The sequence below is a fragment of the Pseudophryne corroboree genome, chromosome 6 (genome assembly GCF_028390025.1).
Source record: "Pseudophryne corroboree isolate aPseCor3 chromosome 6, aPseCor3.hap2, whole genome shotgun sequence".
Classification (NCBI taxonomy): domain Eukaryota; kingdom Metazoa; phylum Chordata; class Amphibia; order Anura; family Myobatrachidae; genus Pseudophryne; species Pseudophryne corroboree.
In genome coordinates, this window is record NC_086449.1 from 440,974,272 (window position 1) to 441,000,771 (window position 26,500).

General features: G+C 48.4%; 2 protein-coding genes across 6 annotated transcripts in view; one reads left to right on the forward strand and one right to left on the reverse strand.

Moving 5' to 3' along the window:
• ALG10 (ALG10 alpha-1,2-glucosyltransferase) overlaps positions 1 to 17,612 on the reverse strand; it is a 112,876-nt gene extending 95,264 nt beyond the window's left edge. The window contains exons 1-2 of one of the 2 annotated variants that reach the window (XM_063927099.1): positions 17,528 to 17,612; positions 286 to 475 (exon numbers count right to left, since the gene is read on the reverse strand). In XM_063927099.1, coding sequence (XP_063783169.1) covers positions 286 to 450 — 165 coding nt within the window. In that variant the 5' untranslated portion in view covers positions 451 to 475; positions 17,528 to 17,612. Of the gene's footprint in view, positions 1 to 285; positions 476 to 17,270; positions 17,471 to 17,527 lie in introns of those variants that run through there. The other variant, XM_063927098.1, reaches the window with a different exon arrangement.
• The window catches only part of TPRKB (TP53RK binding protein), a 120,178-nt gene continuing 111,238 nt past the window's right edge, over positions 17,561 to 26,500 (forward strand). Inside the window, exons 1-2 of one of the 4 annotated variants that reach the window (XM_063927102.1) lie at positions 17,561 to 17,648; positions 22,500 to 22,655. In XM_063927102.1, the coding sequence (XP_063783172.1) occupies positions 22,515 to 22,655 (141 nt within the window). In that variant the 5' untranslated portion in view covers positions 17,561 to 17,648; positions 22,500 to 22,514. The other 3 variants (XM_063927104.1, XM_063927101.1, XM_063927103.1) reach the window with 3 other exon arrangements.

A 26,500-nucleotide genomic window follows, 5' to 3' on the forward strand; every position in this document is an offset into this window, starting at 1 on the left:
TCTCTCTCACTATTTCTCCACTGCTGCATCACTATCAGAATGTTTTCTCATAACCTTTACAGGGTGTATCTATAAGCTGTGTAAACTGTTCCATATGGTGCTCTGTGATAAGTAAAAAGAATTCTCGCCCATGATCAACAAAGCTTCAAAGCTTACAAATAAATGCTGGAGTAAAAGTGTGACTGTACTGTATAACATAGCACAAACATTAAGTGACAACTCCCCTAAAATGCACATTTTCACATGCCCCCCAGCATAGTTTACTGTGTTTGTAAGAAGACTTACCAGATTAAACTGTCCTTGGCAATAATGCTGGGCTTGGGGGATGTGGAAGATCTCATCCATGTACGTATCCCTCTGCTCTCTGTTAAGTTTAGAGAACAGTAAACTGGAGAGTAGAAAACAACCGCTGAAGAGAGCAGAGAAGTAATAACCTTCCAACTTGTCCATGTTGAATCTCTGGGGAGCATAAACTCTAGAAGAGAACAGAAACATAGAAGAGCTGCAACACTGTGATGAAAGCAAGATGCCTGGCACCGTACAAAACGTTATGCCTGCTGCAGGAAGAGATTGGCATGCCAGTCTCCAGTCAGTTCTTAGATTGCAACATGTGGACCTGCCATTGTTCAACTTAGGTTAGGTCTAGTTGTGTTATTTCATGTATGTAACTTAGCTGCTCATCGATTAGGATTTCAGTTTTTAGGTTATAGTATCTAAATATTTGTGTTTCTATTGACCCGTAACAATGTACAGTATATATAACTGGTAATTAGGTTTGACCACAACAAGCATTGTATTACTACGACTGGTGCGATATTCCACTCTGCAAGCAGCCCTAACCAGACTCAGGAGAAGTATTGCCAAAGACATTAATTATTAACTAATAACACATCAAAACATGGCATGTTGACATTTATGACCTATCACGTATAAAGTAGGCTGGCATCTTTCCATTTCCCTTGAACTCTGGGAATTCTGGGGTGGACAAGAGAGCAATACTTTGGCTGGCTAGCAGTGTTATTCTGACAGGACTTAATAGAAGATATGGCTTCTGTTAGACTACCTAGGTTAATGCTTTAGGGCTTGCTGAGAATGGGGAACATCTCATTACAAGCCACAAGTGCAAGCACTGTGTGCATATCAGATTCAGAGGGACACTAAAACAGAACGCTACCCAGCTTGCGGATCATGTATGTGGTCACCCTTACTGAAACTGTCCCTTGGTGATCGAATGTTCACAACTTGGAACTTTACAGATAAAAGGGAGGTAATCCAGACCTGATCGCTGCTGTGCGTTTTTGCACAGCGGGCGATCCGGTCTCAACTGCGCATGCACCACAATGTGCAGGCGAGATGGTCCGCAGCGACGGGATGGTGCGAGAAATCCAATTGCACCGGCGAAAGCAAGAAGATTGACAGTAAGAGAGCATTAGTGGGTTGCAACTGACAGTTTCTAGGGAGTGTTCTGAAAAACGCAGGAGAGACCCGGCATATTGTGGGAGGATTCCTGACGTCAGACTCGGACCCGATCATCGCAGCGGGTGAGTAAGTCCTGGGCTGTGCAGAGACTGCACAAACTGCTGTTTGTGCAGTTCTCCAGCACATGCGAACGCACACCAGCACACACAAAAACCCTCCCCCTGTAGGCGGCGACTACCTGATTGCAGGACATCAAAAATCGCTGCCCAGTGATCAGGTCTGAATTAGGCCCAAAGTTGGAAGATAATCTGACTTATGTTCTCCCACAGTGTATGCATGAACAAAAATGCAGATATGCAGAATTGTATGCTGCTCGTATTGCAGCTGCACACTATAGTGCAGTGGTTCCCAAACTTTTTTGAATCACGCCCTAGAGTATCAGAATATTTATCACAGCACTCCTAGGCCACAAGTGTCTTATTGAGAAATTTAGAAAGAAATATTAAATTAAGCAAATTGTGTTTATATTGTCATCCTTCGGTTCAATTGTGTGGTGAGGGTCAGGATTTGCTTCTGTTTATCCACATATTTTATGATTGACAGCCAACAGCACTGATTTTGCATATTACATTGATCATAAGTAATTTGAATTGGTCCTGGACCACCAATACAAGGTACAAGTACAGGGCAAGTGCCCTGAGGTACCCCAGGGTGCCTGTTTTAAAAACCACTGCTATAATGTTGACTCTAGGTGCAAGGTGCTGATCAGAGAGGACATATTTACATTTTGGAGTACAACATTTTAGATATGATGTATCTCTACCACTACAGTAGCTGTAGTGATACATCACGTCCTCTTCAATAATGAGCACTCTGCACAGAGTGAACAGTACACTATGTGTACACGGTTATGGATCAATGGGTCAACCTGAAAATTGACATGCACAAGGTCGACATGGAAAATGTTGACACAGGAAAAGATCAACATGAGATCTCCATAAAAGAGCCGGGATTCCCAATTAGTGCCCCGCGTGTCCTTACATGGCTAGCGGCTGCGGGCAAGGTGCCTTGCTCTACTACTGCTGTGCTCAGCACAGGTTATTATTCCCAATCGTAGTCCACGTGGATGGTAAAGTATGAAAAAAAAACAAAAACTCATGTTGACCTTTTCCTGTGTCGACTATTACCATGTCAACCTTTTGACAAAGTCAACATTTTGTCCAAGTCAACCAATAGTCATCGACCTATCATCCGTGTACCGTGTATGCTTAGTTTGCAATCTATTTATCACTACTGTGAGCTTTATTGTACACAATATTAGGCGCAAAAATAGGATTTCAATTACCTACCAGTAAATCCTTTTCTCGTAGTCCATAGATGATTCTGGAGTCCACATTAGTACCATGGGGTATAGACGGGTCCACCAGGAGCCATTGGCACTTTAAGAGTTTGAGAGTGTGGGCTGGCTCCTCCCTCTATGCCCCTCCTACCAGACGCAGTATAGGAACTGTGCCCGAGGAGACTGACATCTTCGAGAGAAGGATTATTACACAGATAGTGGCGAGATTCACACCAGCTCAAACATACAAGGCAAACCAAGCTAACCAGCTTGAAAACTCAGCAACAGCTGAACAAGGTTAGTTAACCAAGTAACAAAACAGTACTTAATCAAGAACTAAGCAGTATTGAGCCAAGTAACAACTGCAGGATCACAAAGCGCTGGGCAGGCGCCCAGCATCCTCTACGGACTACGAGAAAAGTATTTACCGGTAGGTAATTAAAATCCTATTTTCTCTTACGTCCTAAAGGATGTTGGGGTCCACATTAGTACCATGAGGATGTACCAAAGCCCCCAGAACGGGAGGGAGAGCGTGGAGGTTCCTGCAGAACTGATTGGCCTCAGAGGACCTGAAGTTTGGTCAAAGTATCGAACTTGTAGAACTTTGCAAACGTATTCGACCCGGACCAAGTAGCCGCTCGGCAAAGCAGTACAGCCGAGACACCACGGGCAGCCGCCCAGGAAGAACACACCTTACGAGTAGAGTGGGCCTTAACAGATGTAGGACACGGCAATCCTGCCATAGAATACGCATTCTGGATAGTGAACCTGATCCAGCGAGATATAGTCTGCTTAGAAGCAGGACACCCAAGTTTCTTGGGATCATAAAGGACAAACAAAGAGTCCGATTTTCTGTGACGAGCAGTCCTCTTCACACAGATTTTCAAAGCCCTTACAACATCCAAAGGACTTTGATGAAATTGAGGAGTCCGTAGCAACTGGCACCACAATAGGTTGGTTGATATGAAATGCCGACACAACCTTCGGAAGGAACTGCTGACGTGTCTGGAGCTCAGCTCTATCTTCATGGAAGATCAAGTAGGGGCTCTTACAAGACAAAGCCCCCAACTCCGACACACGTCTAGCAGAAGCTAAGGCCAACAAAGTGACAGCCTTCCACATGAGAAACTTGACCTCTACCTGCGGTAGAGGTTCGAACCAATCCGATTGGAGGAACTGTAACACCACGTTAAGATCCCAGGACGCTGTAGGCGATACAAAGGGAGGCTGGCTGTGCAGAACCCCTTTCAAAAAAGTCTGAACCTCAGGGAGGGAAGCCAACTGTTTCTGGAAGAAAATGGATAGGGCCGAAATCTGAACCTTTACGGATCCCAAACGCAGGCCCATATCCACACCTGCTTGCAGGAAGAGGAGAAAACGTCCAAGTTGAAACTCCACCATAGGAAACTTCTTGGACTCACACCAAGATACATACTTTATCCAAATGCGATGGTAATGTTTAGATATTACTCCTTTCCTAGCCTGTATCAGGGTAGAAATAACCTTGTTCGGAATGCCCTTCCGAGCTAAGATCTGGCGTTCAACCTCCATGCCGGCAAACGTAGCAGCGCTAAGTCTTGATAAGCGAACAGCCCCTGCTGCAGCAGGTCCTCCTGAAGAGGCCTCGGCTCTTCCAGCAGTAGATCCAGAAGATCCGCGTACCAAGCCCTTCTTGGCTAGTCCGGAGCAATGAGGATTCCATGAACCCTTGTTCTCCGTATGAGCTTTAGAACCCCTGGAATTAGTGGAAGTGGAGTAAACACGTACACTGACTAGAATACCCACGGAGTTACCAGGGCGTCCACCGCCACTGCCTGCGGGTCTCTTGACCTGGAACAATACCGCCAAAGTATTTTGTTGAGGTGGGAGGCCATCATGTCTATTTGAGGAACCCCCCAAAGATTTGTCACCTCCGTGAACACCTCAGGATGGAGGCCCCACTCTCCCGGATGGAGATAGTGTCTGTTGAGGAAGTCCGCTTCCCAGTTGTCCACTCCCGGAATGAAGATTGCCGACAGCGCCACCGCGTGCTTTTCTGCCCAAAGGATGATTTTTGTTACCTCTGACATTGCAGCTCTGCTCTTCGTTCCGCCTTGTCATTTTACGTAGGCCACTGTCGTTAAATTGTCCGACTGAACTTGAATGACCTGATCTTTCTGAAAATGTGCCGCTTGCAGAAGACCGTTGTACACGGCTCTTAGTTCCAGAATGTTTATTGGAAGACTGGATTCCAGGCTTGACCACTTTCCTTGGAAGGTTTCCCCTTGAGTGACTGCGCCCCAGCCCCGGAGACTTGCATCCGTAGTTAGAAGGATCCAGTCCTGAATACCAAACCTGCGGCCCTCGAGAAGGTGAGGCATTTTAGGCCACCAGAGGAGTGAAATCCTTGCTTTCGACGACAGACGTATCCTCAGGTGCATATGTAGATGAGAACCCGACCAACTGTCTAGGAGATCCAATTGGAAGGATATAGCATGAAACCTTCCGATCTGCAGAACCTCGTAAGAGGTAACCATCTTCCCCAGTAGACGAATGCACTGATGAATCAATACCCGGGCTGGCTTCAGGACATCCCGGACCATTGATTGTATCACCAACACCTTCTCCACCGGTAGAAACACCCTCTGCTCTTCCGTGTCGAGGATCATCCCCAGGAAAGACAATCTCCTTGTTGGCTCCAAATGTGACTTTGGAAGGTTCAGGATCCAACCATGGACCATGAGCAGATGAGTCGTGAGAGCAATGGACTGTGACAGCTTCTCCCTGGACAACGCCTTTATCAGCAGATCGTCCAGGTATGGAACTATGTTCACTCCCTGTCTGCGGAGAACCATCATCTCTGTCATCACTTTGGTGAACACCCTTGGTGCCGTGGAGAGACCGAATGGCAGCACCTGAAACTGATAGTGACTGTCTAACAGTGCAAATCTGAGATCAGCCTGGTGCGGAGGCAAAATCGGAATGTGGAGATACGCATCCTTGATATCTAGGGATACCAGAAACTCCCCCTCCTCCAGACCGGAGATCACCGCTCTCAGAGACTCCATTTTGAATTTGAACTCCCTTAGATAAGGGTTTAACGATTTCAAGTTCAAAATTGGTCTGAACAAACCATCCGGATTCGGTACCACAAAAAGGTTTGAATAGTAACCCACGTTGTGCATATGAGGTGGAACTGGAACAATGACCTCTGACATTTCTGGATAGCTTCCTGTAGGACAGTTCTGTCTGTCAGTAAAGCTGGCAAGCCTGATTTAAAGAATCGGTGAGGTGGGGTTTCTTGAAACTCCAGTCTGTACCCCTGGGACACAATATCCTGTACCCTGGGATCCAGGCCGGACGACACCCAGATGTGGCTGAAACGTCCGAGACTCGCCCCAATCAGCCAGTCCTCCAGGCTGTGTGGTCCACCGTCATGCTGAGGATTTTGAGGTACCAGATGCAGGTTTCTGGTCCTGGGGGCCTGCGGGTGCAGGCTTTTTGGATTTTGCCCGCCCACCTCTAAAAGGTGGTGGTAGGAGGCTTGGACTTTTTTGTCTTAGCGGCCCGAAAGGACTGCGATGCAGATGAAAAGGGTTTCTTCGTAGAAGGCGTAGCCGAGGGAAGAAAAACGAGTTTTATGGTAAGAACTTACCTTTGTTAAAACTCTTTCTGCGAGGTACACTGGGCTCCACAAGGATAGAGACATTGGGGTGTAGAGTAGGATCTTGATCCGAGGCACCAACAGGCTCAAAAACTTTGACTGTTCCCAGAATGCATAGCGCCGCCTCCTTTATAACCCCGCCTCCCTGCACAGCAGCTCAGTTTTTAGTTAACCAGCCCAATGCAGTAGCAGGAAAAGAGATGACAATAGTTAGTAGCCACAAACACCACATTCTGACGACAGTAGAAGTGTCAGCGGCTAATGCCATACCAACCCAAAGAAACTAAGTGCGTCAGGGTGGGCGCCTTGTGGAGCCCAGTGTACCTCGCAGAAAGAGTTTTAACAAAGGTAAGTTCTTACCATAATACTCGTTTTCTGCTGCGGGGTACACTGGGCTCCACAAGGATAGACAATGGAGATGTCCTAAAGCAGTTCCTTATGGGAGGGGACGCACTGTAGCGGGCACAAGAACCCGGCGTCCAAGGGAAGCATCCTGGGAAGCGGCAGTATCGAAGGCATAGAACCTTATGAACGTGTTCACTGAGGACCACGTAGCCGCCTTGCACAATTGTTCAAGGGTCGCACCACGGCGGGCCGCCCAAGAAGGTCCAATAGACCGAGTAGAATGGGCCGTAATGTGAGCAGGAGCTGACAGACCAGCCCTCACATAAGCATGTGCAATCACCATTCTAATCCATCTGGCCAAAGGCTGCTTGTGAGCAGGCCACCCACGTTTGTGAAAACCAAACAGAACAAAGAGAGAATCAGATTTCCTAATAGAAGCAGTTCTCTTCACATAGATACGGAGAGCCCGTACCACATCCAAAGACCGCTCTTTGGGAGACAGATCAGGAGAGACCAAAAACTCCTGGTTAAGGTGGAACGAAGATACCACCTTAGGCAAATATCCGGGACGAGTTCGTAGAAACGCCCGGTCACAGTGAAAAATCAGATATGGGGAACTACAGGACAAGGCACCCAAATCCGACACTCTTCTAGCGTAGGCAATAGCCAGCAAAAACACCACCTTAAGGGAAAGCCACTTAAGGTCAGCTGAGCCCAGAGGTTCAAACGGGAACTCTTGCAATGCCTCCAACACCACCGACAAGTCCCAAGGAGCCACAGGCGGGACATAGGGAGGTTGGATACGCAACAGACCCTGAGTAAAGGCATGAACATCAGGCAAGGACGCAATTTTTCTCTGAAACCACACAAGGCAGAAATATGAACCTTGAGGGAGGCCAGACGCAGGCCTAAGTCTAGGCCCTGCTGAAGAAAAGCCAAAAGTTTGGCTGTACTAAACTTGGAAGCGTCATAATTGTTAGACACCAAACAAAGTAAGAATGCCAGACCCTATGGTTAATCCGAGCAGAAGCCGGTTTCCGGGCCCGCAACATAGTTTTAATGACCGCCTCAGAAAAACCTTTAGCCCTCAAGACGGAAGCTTCAAGAGCCACGCCGTTAAAGACAGTCGGGCCAGGTCCTGGTAGACACAGTGGCCCTGAACGAGGAGATCTGGGCATGTGGAAGTAGAATCGGACGCTCTGATAGGCCTTGCAGGTCTGAGAACCAATGCCGTCTGGGCCACGCTGGAGCAATGAGAAGCAGGATTCCTCCTTCTTGCTTGAACTTCCGAATTACACTGGGCAGGAGTGACACCGGAGGGAACACGTACGGCAGCCGAAACCTCCATGGCACCGCCAGCGCATCCACGAATGCTGCTTGAGGATCCCTTGTCCTTGCTCCGAAGACCGGAACCTTGTGATTGTGTCGAGACGCCATCAGATCCACGTCTGGAAGGCCCCACTTTTCCACTATGAGTTGAAACACTTCTGGATGGAGGCCCCACTCTCCGGCGTGTACGTCCTGACGACTGAGAAAGTCCGCTTACCAATTCAGGACTCCCGGAATGAATATTGCCGATATGGCCGTAGATGGCGTTCCGCCCATTGAAGAATCCGTGAGACTTCCTTCATTGCCAAGCGGCTGCGAGTGCTGCCTTGATGATTTATGTAAGCCACTGTTGTGGCGTTGTCCGACTGTAGTTGAACAGGACGGTTCTGTATTAAATGCTGGGCCAGGTTCAAAGAGTTGAAGACCGCCCGCAATTCCAGAATGTTGATCGGGAGGAGAGACTCCTTCTTGGTCCACCGACCCTGAAGGGAGTGTTGCTCCAACACCCCGCCCCAACCCCTTAGACTGGCATCCGTCGTCAACAGGACCCAGTCAGATATACAGGGACGGCCACTGCACAATCTTTGGTCCTGGAGCCACCAGTACAGCGACAGATGGACCTCCGGAGTCAATGAGATCATGTGAGACCTGATCCGGTGAGGCAGGCCGTCCCACTTGACCAGAATCAGTCTCTGGAGGGGGCGAGAATGGTACTGAGCATACTCCACCATGTCGAATGCTGACACCATGAGGCCCAGCACCTGCATCGTCAAATGTATCGACACTTGCGGACGAGAGAGGAAGCAACGAATCCTGTCCTGAAGCTTCAGGACCTTCTCCTGAGACAAGAACAACCGCTGGTTGGGAGTGTCCAATAGCGCTCCCAGGTGCACCATGCTCTGAACAGGGACCAGGGAGGATTTCTTCCAGTTGATGAGCCACCCGTGGGCTTGCAGAAATCGGACAGTCAGATCCAAGTGACGTAGGAGAATTTCTGGGGAATTTGCCAGGATCAACAATTTGTCCAGATACGGTAGGATCCTGACCCCTTGACGGCGGAGTTCTGCCGTCATCACCGCCATAACTTTGGTGAAGACTCGCGGAGCCGTGGTTAAACCAAAAGGTAACGCCCGAAACTGGTAATGGAGGTTGCCAACCGCAAACCTCAGGTATTGCTGATGTGGCACTGCTATAGGAATATGCATGTAAGCATCCTGTATATCCAGGGAGACCATATAATCCCCAGGTTCCAAGGCCAGAACAATAGAGCGAAGGGTTTCCATACGGTATTTGGAGATTCTCCCAAACTTGTTCAATGCCTTGAGGTTGAGAATGGGCCGGGAGGACCCATTCGGTTTCGGGACTAGAAACAGTGGAGAATAGTCCCCCCGGCCCCTCTGAGCAAGAGGCACCTGTACTGCCACTCCTCTGTCCAGGAGGGTTTGTACCACCGAATGTAGAGTCTTTGCCATCACCTGATCCGAAGGGACGTCTGTCAAGCAAAAACGACGAGGGGGATGGTTTTTGAAGGCTATGGCGTGACCTCGAGTGACTACTTCCCGTACCCAGGCATCTGAAGTGGTCTTCAACCATTCCTGGGTATACCCTAGAAGCCGGCCCCCCACCCTGGGGTCCCCCGGGGGAGACCCGCCCTGTCATGCGGCAGGCTTATCGGTCTTGGAAGCTGGCTGACGGGCAGCCCAGGCTCTTTTGGGCTTCGGCTTACCAGGTTTGGAAGTACGGGCCTGTTTGTGGTACGCCTGACCTTTTGCTTTACCTGAAGGACGAAAGAGACGAAAGGAAGTACTTTTAGCCTTAGGCACAGTAGGAGCGGTACTTGGCAGACAGGCAGTTTTGGCAGTAGCCAAATCAGCCACTATCTTATTTAAATCCTCCGAAATAGAATATCTCCCTTAAAAGGGAGTACCTAAAGGGTTTTTCTAGAATCCAGATCCACGGACCAGGATCTCAGCCACAATATCCGGTGGGCCAGGACTGACGTAGTAGAAGCCTTGGCTGCTAGAATACTGGCATCAGAAGCCGCCTCTTTAATATAGTGAGAAGCTGTGACAATATATGACAAGCACTGTCTAGCATGGTCAGAAGAGATTTCAGCTTCCAACTGTAGGGCCCACGCTTCAATAGCTTCTGCAGCCCATGTCGCTGCAATAGTGGGCCTTTGCGCAAGACCCGTGAGGGTGTAAATCGCTTTTAGACAACCCTCCACACGTTTATCCGTAGGCTCTTTCAGAGACGTGACGGTAGTGACCGGTAGAGCTGAGGAAACCACCATCCTTGCCACATGCGAGTCCACTGGAGGAGGCGTCTCCCAATTTTTTGACAGCTCTGGCGCGAGGGGATAGCGAGCCAGCATCTTCTTGTGAGGCACAAACTTCTTCCCTGGATTTTCCCAGGATTCCTGACATATATCCACCAGGTGATCAGAATGAGGTAAAACTTGTTTAACCACCTTCTGACGCTTGAACCTATCTGGTTTCTTAGGAGGGACGGATGGCTCGGGATCATCCGTAATCTGTAGAATCAACTTAACAGCCTCCAAAAGATCAGGAACATCCAATTGTGAACTTCCCTCCCCATCAGCAGTATCTGTGTCAGAATCTGTGGGGTCAGTGTAAGCGCCATCTTCATCAGACGAGGTGTCAGTGACAGCAGTGGATTGTGAGGAGGTAAGAGCTCGCTTAGAGGACCCCTTGGTCTTAGGCGAGCAAGGGTCAGACTTTTTAGTAGTCAAAGACTGGTTCAATTTCTTCAATTGAGCAGACAAGTTATCTGCCCACGGCGGGTTAGCTGCGTTGACCGCATATGGTTGAACCGGCATAGGAGGTCCCATAGGGGGCGTTAGTTTATTAACTAGTGTATTCAGAAGTGTGGAGAAAGTAGCCCACGGCGGGTCATTATGGACCTCCGTTGCCACAGTCCCACTGGGGGGCAAAGAGCCCCCAGAACCAGAGCCCTCAGCTGCTATATTATCCTCATATGGATCTATGGCGTCAGCAACACCGGTAGTGTGTTCAGCCCCAGAACCGTTACCCTCAGAAGCAGACATGATATAACTTGCAATATCAGGTAACACTGAACAATTGTCAGCAGCACAATACCTCTTGCCCAAACCCCTGCGCAGTGTAGTCAGCACACGCAGGGATATAGGAGAGATATGGGCCCTCATTCCGAGTTGTTCGCTCGGTAATTTTCTTCGCATCGCAGCGATTTTCCGTTAATTGCGCATGCGCAATGTGACTGCGCCAAGTAAATTTGCTAAGAAGTTTGGTATTTTACTCACGGCATTACGAGGTTTTTTCTTCGTTCTGGTGATCGGAGTGTGATTGACAGGAAGTGGGTGTTTCTGGGCGGAAACTGGCCGTTTTATGGGTGTGTGTGAAAAAACGCTGCCGTTACTGGGAAAAACGCGGGAGTGGCTGGAGAAACGGGGGAGTGTGTGGGTGAACGCTGGGTGTGTTTGTGACGTCAAACCAGGAACGACAAGCACTGAACTGATCGCACTGGAAGAGTAAGTCTCGAGCTACTCAGAAACTGCACACAAAAATCTTTTCGCAATATTGCGAATACTTTGTTCGCAATTCTGCTAAGCCGAGATACACTCCCAGAGGGCGGCGGCTTAGCGTGTGTAATGCTGCGAAAAGCGGCTAGCGAGCGAACAACTCGGAATGAGGACCATGGTGACTAAAATCACAGAGAAAAATACAATTAGAGTATATCTTGTGAATATCCTATATTACAGTATTATAAACCTGACGCACCAAGCCCCCTCAGGTTATAGAATATAGGGATAGCAAGTTGAGTGAGAGACACAAAATGAAATTCACCCAGCAAGCTAATGCACACACATATAGTCACAGTTGTACAATGCAGAGGTTATTACAAACAATAATACTGCACTGGACTAGCTTATATATAGCTATGTAATCAATAGATATACATCCAGATTTTTACTGTGCAGTGTTATATCACAGGGCACTTGTACCAGAGAACCCTGACTAAATGCACTTTTTCTTAACTATCACTGTCTAAATGACATGTAGAATACTTAAGTGTCATGTAAAGTCACAGCGCTGACTGACTATCAGGCGGCTTTACACAGTAGGATTTGCCCAAGCAGTCCCAGGAACAGAGTAGCTGAGAGAAATGCACCGAAACACTGACTGGGAGTGAGGGAGAGACAGATATGCAGCTCCAGGGCGGGAATATTTACTGTAAATGGCGCCCTGGGGCTGGGGGAGGGTCCCCAGGTCTAAGACTTATTACCTCTGCTGGCTTAACCACCTGGTACTGCGGGCCAATATAAATAGGTTTATGAGAGAAAACCTGACCTGTACCCTTGCCCTGGGGGCCTAGTGGGGTCGCCTGTATGCCACAGTGTCCACTGCCAGCGCGTGCGGCCCGCCTTCCCCGGCCGTGCCGGATCGCGATACAGCGCGGGTCCCGCGAACGGGACCCACTTACCACCTCCCGAAGCGCGGCCACGCGATCCCGGAGAGCCCCAGCCGTTTATGTCTAACTGGAAGAAAACCGGAGCCTCCTGCTGTAGTTACCCGGCAACCAGGGCACGGGAGTGTACAGCGCCGCTGGGGAGAGATGGAGCTGCAGCAGTGAATGTCTCCTGATATTTACACACTGCTGCTGCCCTTGTAGTATTCGCTTTTTCTTCACAAAAAGCTTTTCTTAGGACTGCCTGGAGCAGACCCTCTGTTATGTGCCTGCTATCTGCAGCACCAACTACAAAACTAAGCTCCTGTGCGGGCAGGCGGGGTTATAGAGGAGGCGGCGCTATGCATCTTAGGAACAGTCAAAGCTTTTGAGCCTGTTGGTGCCTCGGATTAAGATCCTACTCTACACCCCAATGTCTATCCTTGTGGAGCCCAGTGTACCCCGCAGCAGAAAGGTGACCTACCCACGGTTGCCGTGGAAATCCACACATCCAATGCTTCCCCAAATAGAGCCTGACCTGTGTAGGGTAGGTTCGCCACACTTCTCCTGGATTCCGCGTCTGCAGACCATTGGCGTAGCCAGAGTCCCCTGCGAGCCGAGACAGACATGAAAGATATCCTTGCAGTCAGCATACCCAGGCCCTTCATGGATTCCACCATGAACCCCGCAGAATCCTGTATGTTACGTAAAAATAATTCAATGTCACTTCTATCCATTGAATCCAAATCCTCTAGTAACGTGCCAGATCACTTTACTATAGCTTTAGAGATCCATGCGCAGGCAATAGTAGGCCTAAGCCTGTGAAGCCGTGTATATGGATTTGAGCGTAGTGTCAATCTTACGATCAGCCGGTTCTTTTAACGCGGTAGATCCAGGGACAGGTAAAGCCACCTTTTTCAACAGTCTGGAAACAGATACGTCAACTACAGGTATGGGTGGGTTTTCCCATTTTTTCCTGTCTTCCTCAGGGAAGGGAAAAGCAACCAGAATCCATTTTGGAATCTGGAATTTTTTCTCCGGGTTTTCCCAGGATTTTTCGAATAAAGCGTTTAATTCTTTAGATGCAGGGAAGGTTAGCGAGGCTTTCTTATTGTCTGTGAAGTAAGCCTCCACAACCTGCTCAGGTGTTGTGTCAGTAATATTTAACACATCTCTAATGGCCTCAATCATTAGCTGTACCCCTTTTGCAAGGGAAGCTGCCCCCCTCAGCACCCCCCCCCCCTCAGCACCCCCCCATCACGGTCTGCCGTGTCACAGTCGGTATCCGTGTCATCTTGCATAATCTGGGCAAGAGCACATTTCTGTGGGTATATGCTAGGGAGTTTTGAAGGGATAGGAACAGAACCTGACCAAACTGCCATAGATTTCTTTAAAACCTGAGTTTCAGTCTCAATATGAGCTACCCTAGTAGAGATTTGAGAGATCATACCCTTACTAGAGGATAACCCCTCAGGCTCATTAATAGGGATCTGAGACAAGACATTACATTCCTGTGTACATGGAATGGATTCTTCCTGAGAGGAAATGTCCTCTGCAGCATAAGACATAGAGTCCCTAGACATGACTATGTGAGACAGCAACACCCACACACAGGGAAATGTCAGACACAGTTTCCCCCCAAGACTGCCACAGAAAAACACAGAGATTGGAGCCAACCCATACACAGCGCTTCCCAAGGTAGATTACGAAAGGTAAAAATTTCTCACTTGGAAAGTGGTCATGCTATTGGCATTGGCGTCCGCAAGGCGGGTGTCGGAATTGGCGGCTTTGTCTTTGATCTTCCTTGTGGATAGAGCAGAACTGAGAAATTGGCAACAATTTCTGCCTAAAGTGGTTTCTGCGTTTCACAGGAACCAGCCTATTGTGGTGCCTGGGGCTACTTAAGCCTTGGCTGATTCGAAGTCTCTTGATGTAGTCAGAGCTTTGAATATTTATGTCGCCAGAACGGCTCAGATTGGGGAAACAGACGCTCTGTTTATCCTGTATGCTCCCAACAATAGTGGGGCCCCTGCTTCTAAGCAGACTGTTACACGCTGGATCTGTGATACGATTCGGCATGCTCATTCTACGGCTGGCTGGCTGGTACCGAAGTCGGGGAAGGTCCATTCTACCAGGAAGGTGGGCTCTTCTTGGGGCAGATTCCCATGGAATCTCGGCGTTTCAACTTTGCCGAGCGGCTACTTGGTGGGGTTCAAACACTTTTCCTAAGTTCTACATGTTTGATACCCTGGCTGATGAGGACCTCAGGTTTGCTCAAACGGTGCTGCAGAGTTGTCCGCACTCTCCCGCCCAGTCTGGAGCTTTGGTATAAACCCCTTTTGGAACCCCAGCATCCTCTAGGACGTATGAGAAAATAGGATTTTAATACCTACCGGTAAATCCTTTTCTCTTAGTCCGTAGAGGATGATGGGTGCACGTCCCAGTGCGTACTGTATCTGCAGCTATTGGTTGTCGTTACACTCATGTGGTGTTTCTTTGCTGTCAAGTCTGTTGCTGCGGTTATTCATGCCATGACATGCGATATGTGATTATCGGTCATGATGCACACAGGTTGTGTTACGTTTTCGGTCAGCATATTGCTGTATGGTTTTTCCATGCCGTCAGCTGGTGTTCTATTTGAATGCCACGTTCTGCGGCATATTCAAGGTGAGAGCTGGTATGACACTCACCGTGTTTAAACATTAAATTCTTTCCTCGAAATGTCCGTCTCCCTGGGCACAGTTTTCTAACTGAAGTCTGGAGGAGGGGCATAGAGGGAGGAGCCAGTTCACACCCATTCAAAGTCTTATAGTGTGCCCATGTCTCCTGCGGATCCAGTCTATACCCCATGGTCCTTTTGGAACCCTAGCATCCTCTAGGACGTATGAGAAAATAGAACTACCTGGCGCTGTGTACCTTAACAGACTACACAGTATTTACACAGCCTCCCCCCCCTTCTACAACCCCCTGGTACCGCACAGGATAGCTGGAGTTGCTTGGAGGGACAGCTCTCCCTGTCAGCGTCTCTGTACAGGATCTGTAGGCAGGAAAATGGCGCTGAACGCTGCTGGGTCTGCTCTGAAGAGAAGCTCCGCCCCCTGAACATGGCGCTGCTTCCCGCTCTTCACTTTTTTATATTGGCCTGGGGAATTGTGCTGGCAGTGTTACCTAGGTCCCCGACAGCCTTGGTGCCAGTGTAGGGTATAGGCGCTGGCTCAGGGCGCCCCTCACAGCGCCACACTATGTACCGCTGAGCCTCCGGAGTGCAGTTAGTACTGTGCTCCCACCTTGTTGCCGCCATCTTCGCACCGGCTCCCTGCTTGCTATGGGGGCCGATGATTCACTCACCACCGGAATCTTCTGGCTCTGTTAGGGGGTGGCGGCAGTGCTGCGGGAGTGAGCGGTCGCCTGGGGCGGCTAACGATCATCATACTCAGGAGCTCAGTGTCCCGTCAGCGGAGATGGTGGCTCAAACCCCGCAGGGCGGACACTACTCCCCCCCCCCCACCCCCCTAAGTCCCACGAAGCAGGGAGGCTGTTGCCAGCAGCCTCCCTGTGCCTAAACTCTAAGAAAAATAATAAAACCAGAGAAACTCCTATTTGAGCTCCCCTAGCTGTGACCGGCTCCTCCGGGCACATTTTCTAAACAGAGTCTGGTAGGAGGGGCATAGAGGGAGGGGCCAGCCCACGCTATCAAACTCTTAAAGTGTCAATGGCTCCTAGTGTACCCGTCTATACCCCATGGTACTAATGTGGACCCCAGCATCCTCTGGAGAAATCAGGCTTGAGGATGGGAAGGGGGGGGGGGGGGGGTGGCATTGGTTGACAACCTGCTGGTTAGTATATATGCCACTTGGTTATGTCAGGCAACAAATATGTTGGTATTGTGCACCACCTGACTACAGTTCTGCAACTTCTTGCACTTCCCCCTCATCTTATCTTTATCATCGCCTTTATCATCGCCTCTCCCTCATAGTCCACCCAGTGTGCCTCTACACTTCACTATTATTGGTCCAAAATGTATTGATAGTGGGAAAACATCAGCCTCTATCAATGTGGGTGGGGGATCCCCATCCAACGTAAGGATCCATTTAATAATGAGATACAACCCCTTTAGCGATTGCTTAAGGGGTTATGTTTTCTGTTCTGTATTTAACAAAGAGCAGTAAGCAGCTTAGCTTACCACTATTTGTCATTGTATCGCATACACCAGTTATTAACACAGTGGAAGACTGGGACACTGCAGGAAGCACCAGAAAGGTTAAGTACTGTTTAACGCCAGTGGCAAATTCATATCACTGTGACACTAAACAAAATATGTTGGTGGCAATAACTATTGGTAATAAATTGAGCCCATAGAATACTAAACAATGATGTCCATCCCTAGAGAGGACTCACTATGGCCAGCACACCACGGCTGGAAGGAGAATAGACAATGAGGTTTATTATATTCAGCTTACAGCTTTCAACACCCAATGAATAAAGGTAGATGCTAGAATCAAGTGGGCTAAGGGACCTTTTCCGTCTGGGGGAGGAGTTACGACACAATGGGGGACAGTCGCCCATAAACACAATCAAGTAGGGAACGGCCATATAATACAGTGCCCTATGTAACAAACTATAAGCCCCACTATGCTGTACCCAGTGCCACCTCCTAGTCCTGGTGATGAGCCCAGGACGTGGTGGTGGCACTGGGAAGGGCAGGACAGGGCAGCATTTCAATCCAGTAATGGGGAGTGGGTATCCTACCTGTGCCAACCTGGGTTGGGGGGACAGGACCTCACAGCAGCCTCACCTGCTGCTTAGCTGGCTGTGTGAGCTCAGGGTCGCCGGAGGATGGCGCTATCACACACCACTAACTTACAGCTGTCTTATCTCTCCCTACAGAGCGCCTGTCACGTGTCAGAGTACTGGGCACCGGCCCTGCCACCTACAGGACTGCGCACCATACACGTAAGAGCAGGTGACAGACTGACAGCGCACCGTGAATCAGGATCAGGACTCACCACCAGAAACCGCCGTCACTTTGCAAATCCGGAAGTGTGCACCTGCCATCTAGTACCGTGCGGAAACATGTACCGGGCGGAACCCGCGTTATTTCGATCTCACGCACAGAAGGCAGCAGCGGTGAGTTCCTGTCAATGAATGGCTAGGTTGGTGTGGTTGTGTTGTGGCAGCTGTCTCCGGTGCTCAGGGACCCGACTAACAGGGCATGCTTTACACATCTCCTCAGTATTCCAAGTGAAATAGAAGGTGGGGTGAATCAGGGTGGGTGGGTGATGGTGTAAGGAAAATAAGAAAGATGGTGTTAGTGAGGGGCTGTGAGTTTAGGACTGAATCGTATGGAATAGTTGAGGCTGGTACAGTGAGTGTGTTTTAGTTGAGAACATGGGGCCCCCATGTTGGCATTTGTAAACTACCTCAACACACTATTCATGTGGACATCACCGTGCCCGAAGCATGGCGAGCGAATCTACCCTGAAAGGTTCCGGTATGAATGGTTGCCCAAGTTATGGTCGACAGTCATTAAGTCGACCACTATTGGTCGACATTGGCATGGTTGACATGGACAAATGGTCAACACATGAAAGGTCAACACATAAAAAGGTCGACATGAGTTTTTTTACTTTTTTTGGTGTCGTTTTCTGCGTAAAGTGACGGAGAACCCCAATTAGTGTACCGCTTCGCTCGCCATGCTTCGGGCAAGGTGCCCCGCTCCGCTACCCCATCAGGGTGTGAGAAGAAATTCACTGGTCGGGCATAACAGCGCATTCCATTTTATAGCTCCAGGACCTCCTTCCCAGTGCTATTCATATCGCATTGAATTGACCCCAGTGTATATGTACATGCTGATGAGAGAAAAAATGGTTTGAAAGGATGGGGTTTTACTTGTTTGGAAGTAAACCAGTGGTGATATGAATTATGTGAATAATAGTGGTGTGGGGAAAAAAATGGATACATATTGCTTAGAATTAAGAGAGCGTTTTAAATGGCTGTATAAGAGGTTGGAGTATTTATATAGAATGAAAGTGTGTGGCGGTTATGTGTCAGAGTAATTGATTGGGGCAAGGAGAGAGCTAAAAGTATGGAAGAAAGTGTGGTGGGAGAAAGGATGTGGCTGTGGTAAGGAGATGAGGAATGAAGTAGAATTTTTTGTGGCCCATTATATGAAAGAAAGGTATGTGATGATAGTATGGAACGTTAGTTGTTGATTGCAACTAATGATAAGCTTACCATACTGTCCCTTTAAACCGGGATGCTCATGGATTACACAGGTTCTGTGGCTGATTAAAATCAGCTGTAATGAAGGCTTGAAGTCAACAAAGCCACAATACTTGTGTAATTCATTAGTGTTCAGGCTTAAAGGGATAGTAAGGTAAGCTTAATTAATGATAAGGTGGAGAAGAGTGATTGGGATATGTTGTACGGTGAAGTGACTGAAGAGGTTAAGAGTGCTGTAGATAGTATGGTAAGGAATCAAGGGGCAGATGTATTAATCCCTGAGAAGGGATAAAGAAGTGATAAAGCGGTGATAAGTGCAAGGTGATAACGCACTAGCCAATCAGCTCCTAACTGTTAATTTACATATTGCAGCTGATTGGCTGCTGCATTACCATCTTGCAATTAATTACTGCTTTATCACTTCTCCAAGCTTAATACGTCTGCCTCAAAACACCTAGGAATGATGGTTTGCCTGTAGAACTTTATAGTGGGGGTAAGGATGTTGTGGATGTTATGAGGTATATGTTTGTGAATGGGGGGATGAGTATAACAATGAGTAATGGTTCTGATGTATAAGAAAACTGAGAAGTGTTCGAAAAATTGGAGAGCTATAACTTTGTTGAGTTGGTTACAAAGGTCCGTACACACTGCACGATATTTCAGTCAATATCGCTCGTTTACCACCTTCTGAGCGCTAGTGACTAAAATATCGCACAGTGTTTATGCTGCAAGCGATGGCTGATGTGCGTTCCCGACCCTCGCTGTTGACCGGGCATGCAGCTGAATTTGGACTTATTGTCCAAATCTGCATGCGCAGACCGGCCGTGGCATGACGTCACTGTGAATGATATTGCAGTGTGTATGCTCTATGTTGGCGGGCCAGGAGGGGAAACGCTATGCGATATTGGTCATGGAGCGTATTGTACAGTGTGTACCCACCTTTAGAATTGTGCAAAGATGATTGCGAATAGAATGAGGTGAGTGACTGAACAAGTGAATGGGAGAATGAACTGTGGGCAGTGCCTGAAAGGAGAATACGGGGAATGTAAAATCCGTTGCAAATCCGTTAGCAACTCACTCACCATCGAATGGTTTTCCAGTGTGTGCGCAGTCCAGGACTTAATCCTACATTACGAAAAGAACAGGCTGATCGGGTCTGGAGTTGACGTCACACTGAAAACGCTTGGGAACGCCTGCGTTTTCCCTGACACTCCCAGAAAACGGCCAGTTACCACCCACAAACGGCCTCTTCCTGTCAATCAGCTTGCGAATGGCTGTGCGATCGAAAGTTTCGCACCAGCTTGTTGCTGTTTGGCGATGGCTGTTGTTTGCCGATGCACGTGCACATTGCTGTGCATACACGTTCGCAGTCAATCCATAATCACCCGCTGTGTAAAAACGCACAGCAGCGATCAGGTCTGAATCGGGCCCAATGTCACAAATTTCTTTTCAACTTGATTTATATAATTAAGCTAATGAAGCCATCAAATCTATTATTGCCTATTACTACTTGTAATACACCCGACTTTTTTGAATAAACTACAGTACCTTGCTTTAAAATTATTTTTAACTATGAACACATTATCCAATTTTGTGTCTACGCACTTTTTGAGATAATCATGATGAAAAATTACAGTTTGAATTTGGAAAAAGTTTTTCCTCACAAAGGGGTATATTCAATTAGGGTCGAAAGCTGCCGTCTGTCGAAAAGACGGCAGTTTTCAACTTTTTAAGGTTGAATTGTGATTCGACCATTCAATCCCCAGCATTTTTATTCGACAAGTCGGGGAATTCGACTTGCCGAATAGTACAGTACAGTATAGCTGCCGATTCACGTACTTTTGAGGGAAACGGGGCCAAATTTCCGACCATCTTAGTTCGACATAAAAAAATGTCAAACTGAGAGGAGGGACTGTGGAGGAGAGGGGGGAGAGCAGCGCCGGAGAAGACGGTGGGGGCACAGGGGGGAGAGCAGCGCCGGAGGAGACGGTGGGGGCACAGGGTGTGAGCAGAGACCGGGGGGGGGGATACGGGGGAGAGCCGGGAGCGCAGCGCTACAGCAGCTGGCAGCGTAGCCGGAGGATGTCACAGCCGCCGCTCACAGCAGCATCCACCCGACTCCAGCAAGCGGGACCTCGCTTGCTGGAGCCGGGTGGACGCTGCAGTGAGCGGCGGCTGTGACATCCTCCGGCTACGCTGCCAGCTGCTGTAGCACTGCGCTCCCGGCTCTCCACCGTCTGCCCCCCACCGTCTCCTCCGGCGCTGCTCTCACCCTGTGCCCCCACCGTCTCCTCTGGCGCTGCTCTCCCCCTGTGCCCCCACCGTCTCCTCCGGCGCTGCTCTCCCCCTCTGCCTGCATCTCAGCTCCTGCATCTCAATTCGACTTTTTTTAAAGTCAAATTGAGATTGCTTTGACTAGCCCAGGTTGGATCCATTCCGACAAATGAATGTGTCGGAATGGATCCGACTTCAATTGAATATACCCCAAAGCCTATTGTGTTGTATATCCTAGGAGATTGCATAAAAAACGCAGCAAAATGACACCACTCCCACCTCTCTATCTTAATTAGGGCCCTCATTCCGAGTTGATCGCTAGCTGCTTTCGTTCGCAGCGCAGCGATCAAGCAAAAAATCGGCAGTTCTGCGCATGCGTATGCGGCGCAATGCGCATGCGCGTCGTACTCTTACAACGAACTATGTAGTTTTACACAAGGTCTAGCAAAGCTTTTCAGTCGCACTGCTGGCCACAGAGTGATTGACAGGAAGTGGGTGTTTCTGGGTGTCAACTGACCGTTTTCAGGGAGTGTGCGGAAAAACGCAGGTGTGGCAGATAAAAATGCAGGCGTGACTGGGGAAACGTAGGTGTGGCTGGGCGAACGCAGGGTGTGTTTGTGACGTCAAAACAGGAACTAAATAGTCTGCAGTGATCGCAAGCTAGGAGTAGGTCTGGAGCTACTCTGAAGCTGCACAGAATTATTTTGTAGCCGCTGTGCGATTATTTCGTTCGCACTTCTGCTAAGCTAAGATACACTCCCAGAGGGCGGCGTCTTAGCATTTGCATGGCTGCTAAAAGCAGCCAGCGAGTGAACAACTCGGAATGAGGGCCTAGGAGAGGTGCTATGGCGATTTGAAAATATGCTGGTTGTGCGTTTTTGACAGATTTTTTAAAACTTTACATAGCCATAATTTTACAACGACATGAGATATTTAATTAAAATTTATTATTTTTCTTAGACTACATGTATACGCTCCATATACCAAATTGTTTCAAAATCTGAACTAGTGATATAAAATTTTAACAAAAAGGGCGATATTCAAATGTTTTGTATGCCGGCAGCCACTAGTTGGCGTTGAACGGAACTATTCTAATGTAGCTCCATTTGAGTGCGATCGGTTGCTGGCGTTTACATTTCAACTCGCACCCGCCGGCGGTGGCGAGCTGAAATGTGTGAAAAGTTATCCGTTTGGGCGCCCAAACGTCACTTTTCCCAATCGCGTCCATTAGTTTCGTTGGGTTTAGCCACTTTACATGGCTAAACCCGACCCTAATCGGCACGCTCAGTGCTATAGGGGACATCAATTGTATATTGCCTCCTGCAATCTTCCATCACTTTAGAATTTTTAATTCTCGCCCCAAAGTGTGTTGATTTGACATGGAATTGACCTATATTATTATGTAGAAATTGTTAAAAGTGCATATAAATGTCAGATCCCAGGCATGTATGATCTGACATTATATTTCCTATGTTTTTGCAGGGAGTGTAATTGATAATGAATGAAACACATCAACTTGAACTGTTTCCTCAATATAAAGTGACGCTGCTGCTGTTTAAAAATGTGAAAAATGCGTCTCGGCTAAGACAGAAAGCAATGGATGGATCTATTGATGGTGCTTTATTGAATCCTGCAATGGTAATTGTTTCTTTCTTATTGGACACTGCACTGTATTTTTGAATATATAAAGTAACTTTAGCTTTGTTTCAGCATATAAATTTTCTAAGCAGAATTGCTGAGAAGCTGGACAGCATGGTAGTTCTGCAATCCTAAGGTTAACATTTTGAGGGTCATTCCAAGTTGATCACTCGCTGCCGATTTTTGCAGCGCAGCGATCAGGTGAAAAAACGGCATTTCTGCGCATACGTATGGGCCGCAACGCGCGCGCAACGTACGGGTACAAAGCGCTTTGTGGTTGTGCTCAGGTTCTAGCAAAGTTTTTCTTCGCACTGACGGCCGCAAGAAGATTGACAGGTAGGGGGCGTTTCTGGGTGTCAACTGACCGTTTTCAGGGAGTGTTGGCATAAACGCAGGCGTGGCTAAGCGTTCACTGGGCGGGTGTATGACGTCAAGTCCGGACACGAATAGGCTGAAGTGATCACAAGCGCTGAGTAGGTTCAGAGCTACTCAGAAACTGCACAAACTGTTTTTGCAGAGCTTGGCTGCACATGCGTTCGCACTTCTGCTAAGCTACAATACACTACCCAGTGGGCGACGGCATATTGTTTGCACGGCTGCTAAAAACTGCTAGCGAGCGATCAACTCGGAATGCCCCCCTTTGTCTGAAGACATTTTTTCTTTAATGCACAGTAGCAGTGATTGTTCTCAGAAGATTCAGCAGGTTTGATAACTGTCTCAATCCAGGGGTAGACAGTTTTTTTGTAAAATCTAAAAAAGGCCATTGCCTTATGGCACACACATGTTTTAGCATTTTGGGGGCATACCCAGCAATCCTGGAAGTGCTGGGATGCACACGGGCTCTTCCCAGCACTGTGTAGATACCGTGTGCGCTTGAGCACAGCATCTATTCACATGATACTCTGATATGCAGAGCAGCAGTGAGAGTGCTCCACCCCTTAACTTTGCTTGATGGTGGGAAAATCCCTGAAAGTTGGGGCATTTGGAAAGTATGGGCTACCACACATGCCACTAGACTTCACCACATGCCTCTTTCTAGGCCACAATTCAGTGTGGCAGACACACGAGTGCCCCCTTCCCCAGACAAACACACAACACTAGTGCCCTTAATTGATGACAGTGTTATTCGAGGACATTTCAATGAAATTTAAATATAGTCATTCACCAACTGTGGAGAGAACCGTGGAGGTCACATTCTTCCTCCTCTGTCAGCAGTGTTGCAGCTCCCTGGAGGTGACACACCTCAACCCTGCCAGCAGAGGACAGCTTCCTGGAGGCCACTCTTCTCTTCTCCCACTGGCAGTGCTGCATCTGCAGAGAGAAAGACTACAGTCACACTCCGAAGACCCTGTCTTGCCAGCATGTGTGATTTTGCGGACAGGAGGGAGGTCGACTTTACATCCCGCTCATTGGATCCATAAGTTCACGGATCTATGTGTTTTTGTGGCAACGATTGCAAAAACAAGACACTTACCAGGATTTTTAATTTTTTTTTGGCCAGGTAATTGCAGGTCATTTTTTTACCGGTAAAACCAGGCTCTAATTGGATTGCCTGAAAAAAAATGTAAAAAAATTTGGTAATGTCCTGTTTTTATTGCCCAAAAGTTACCGCAGCCTTGGAATTCCCCAGTTAGACTTGATGTTTGTTCCACCATTTCTTGTATATGTGGTGGCAGCAGCTTGAATTGTCCTTTCTCCTGGCCTGACACCTTTGGCATCCATATTTTACAGGATTTAATTAAATCTGTACCTCATTCTCAACTGGATTGTAATTCCTCAACTAGATAATGGGGGTAATTCCAAGTTGATCGCAGCAGGAATTTTGTTAGCAGTTGGGCAAAACCATGTGCACTGCAGGGGAGGCAGATATAACATGTGCAGAAAGAGTTAGATTTGGGTGGGTTATTTTGTTTCTGTGCAGGGTAAATACTGGCTGCTTTATTTTTACACTGCAAATTAGATTGCGGATTGAACACACCACACCCAAATCTAACTCTCTCTGCACATGTTAAATCTGCCTCCCCTGCAGTGCACATGGTTTTGCCCAACTGCTAACAAAATTCCTGCTTTGATCAACTTGGAATTACCCCCAATGTTCCAAGAGATTAAGCAGGCAGTTACTGACTTCTTTGAGTTGAATGCTTCAAACAAGGGGCCTCCCAAAGCATTTCAATTTTAAAGCCACGCTCGCGTTCAATGTAAAGCCTGTTGTGCTTTAGACTGAATGAGAGTTCCGCTTGAAATTTTCAGCTCCAACCTGTTGAGAAGTGGCAGCTTGCTTCATAAATATACCTAAGGTATTATCTGGAAGACTGTCAAAGGCCAACTCATCAGCAAATCCAATGCTCTGTGCAGACTTGATGCTTACAAAATTTAATTTTAGAAAGACAATTAGCCTCCCTCGGGATGCAACATAAGACCTGGCCCTTTGGGATGCTCCTTAGTCAGTTCAATGCACTTAAAGGTCAACTGAGCACCTTCTTTTCTGGTAAAGCTGGTAATACTCTGAAGAAGCTTCGCCAGTGGTTGTATGATAAAGCACACAAAGCAGATAAATTATTGCCACACAAACGCCATAAAAAATGAGCCCTTGGACTGACACCAGCCAATCCACATTTGACTGTTCCCAAATTGACCCAGATCTTGCTAACCATGTACTTCCAAGTTATTAGCTACACAATATGCTCATCTAAAGGCAGATATCTCTTGTCATGAGCAGCCGCGACCCGTAACTCCCGCAGCGTCTGGTCATCGCTAAGCTACCACACTCTTGCTTATTTTCCGCTCCCCAGCTGCCGGCTCCCTAGCAAACAGGGACGCTGGCCTGTGCGGTGGAAGGGGCTGGCATTGGGGTCTTGTGGACGTGCAGTGGGACAGCTGCACGGAGATGATAATTGGGAGGAGGCTTGGCTGTGCCTGGTAGGTGATTGGCTCATGCCCACTTTATATTCTATTTCTGCCTCACTCCTTGCTGGTCATAGTTCTGTGTCACAGTGGGAACCCTTGTCTCTCTGTGTTATCCTAGTTTGTGGGATATTCCCTCTGTGTTCTGCATTGTCAATATCCTGCAGTTTTCTCATACGTCCTAGAGGATGCTGGGGACTCCATAAGGACCATGGGGTATAGACGGGCTCCGCAGGAGACATGGGACACTATAAGACTTTGAATGGGTGTGCACTGGCTCCTCCCTCTATGCCCCTCCTCCAGACCTCAGTTAGACTTTGTGCCCAGAGGTGACTGGACACACACTAGGGGAGCTCTACTGAGTTTCTCTAAAAGACTTTATGTTAGGTTTTTTATTTTCAGGGAGACCTGCTGGCTACAGGCTCCCTGCATCGTGGGACTGAGGGGAGAGAAGTCAGACCTACTTCTTCTTAGTTCAAGGGCTCTGCTTCTTAGGCTACTGGACACCATTAGCTCCAGAGGGTTCGATCACTTGGTTCGCCTAGCTGCTTGTTCCCGGAGCCGCGCCGTCACCCCCCTCACAGAAGCCAGAAGAAAGAAGCCGGGTGAGTAAGTGAAGAACCGAAGACTTCAGGACGGCAGAAGACTTCAGTAACGGAGGTAACTCGCAGCGGTCACGCTGCGCTCCATGCTCCCACACACCAACGGCACTCTCAGGGTGCAGGGCGCTGGGGGGGAGCGCCCTGAGCAGCAAGTTACTAGAAGTTGTTAATACCGCTGCATAAGGGCAGACTCTCTCCCTGGGCACCGTTACGATACCCCCGCCGGACATTGCAGCGGTCACGCTGCGCGCCATGGCTCCCACACGCCGACGGTCGTTACGAGGGTGCAGGGCGCTGGGGAAGGGAGTGCCCTGGGCAGCAGTATGTGTGTGTGTGTGT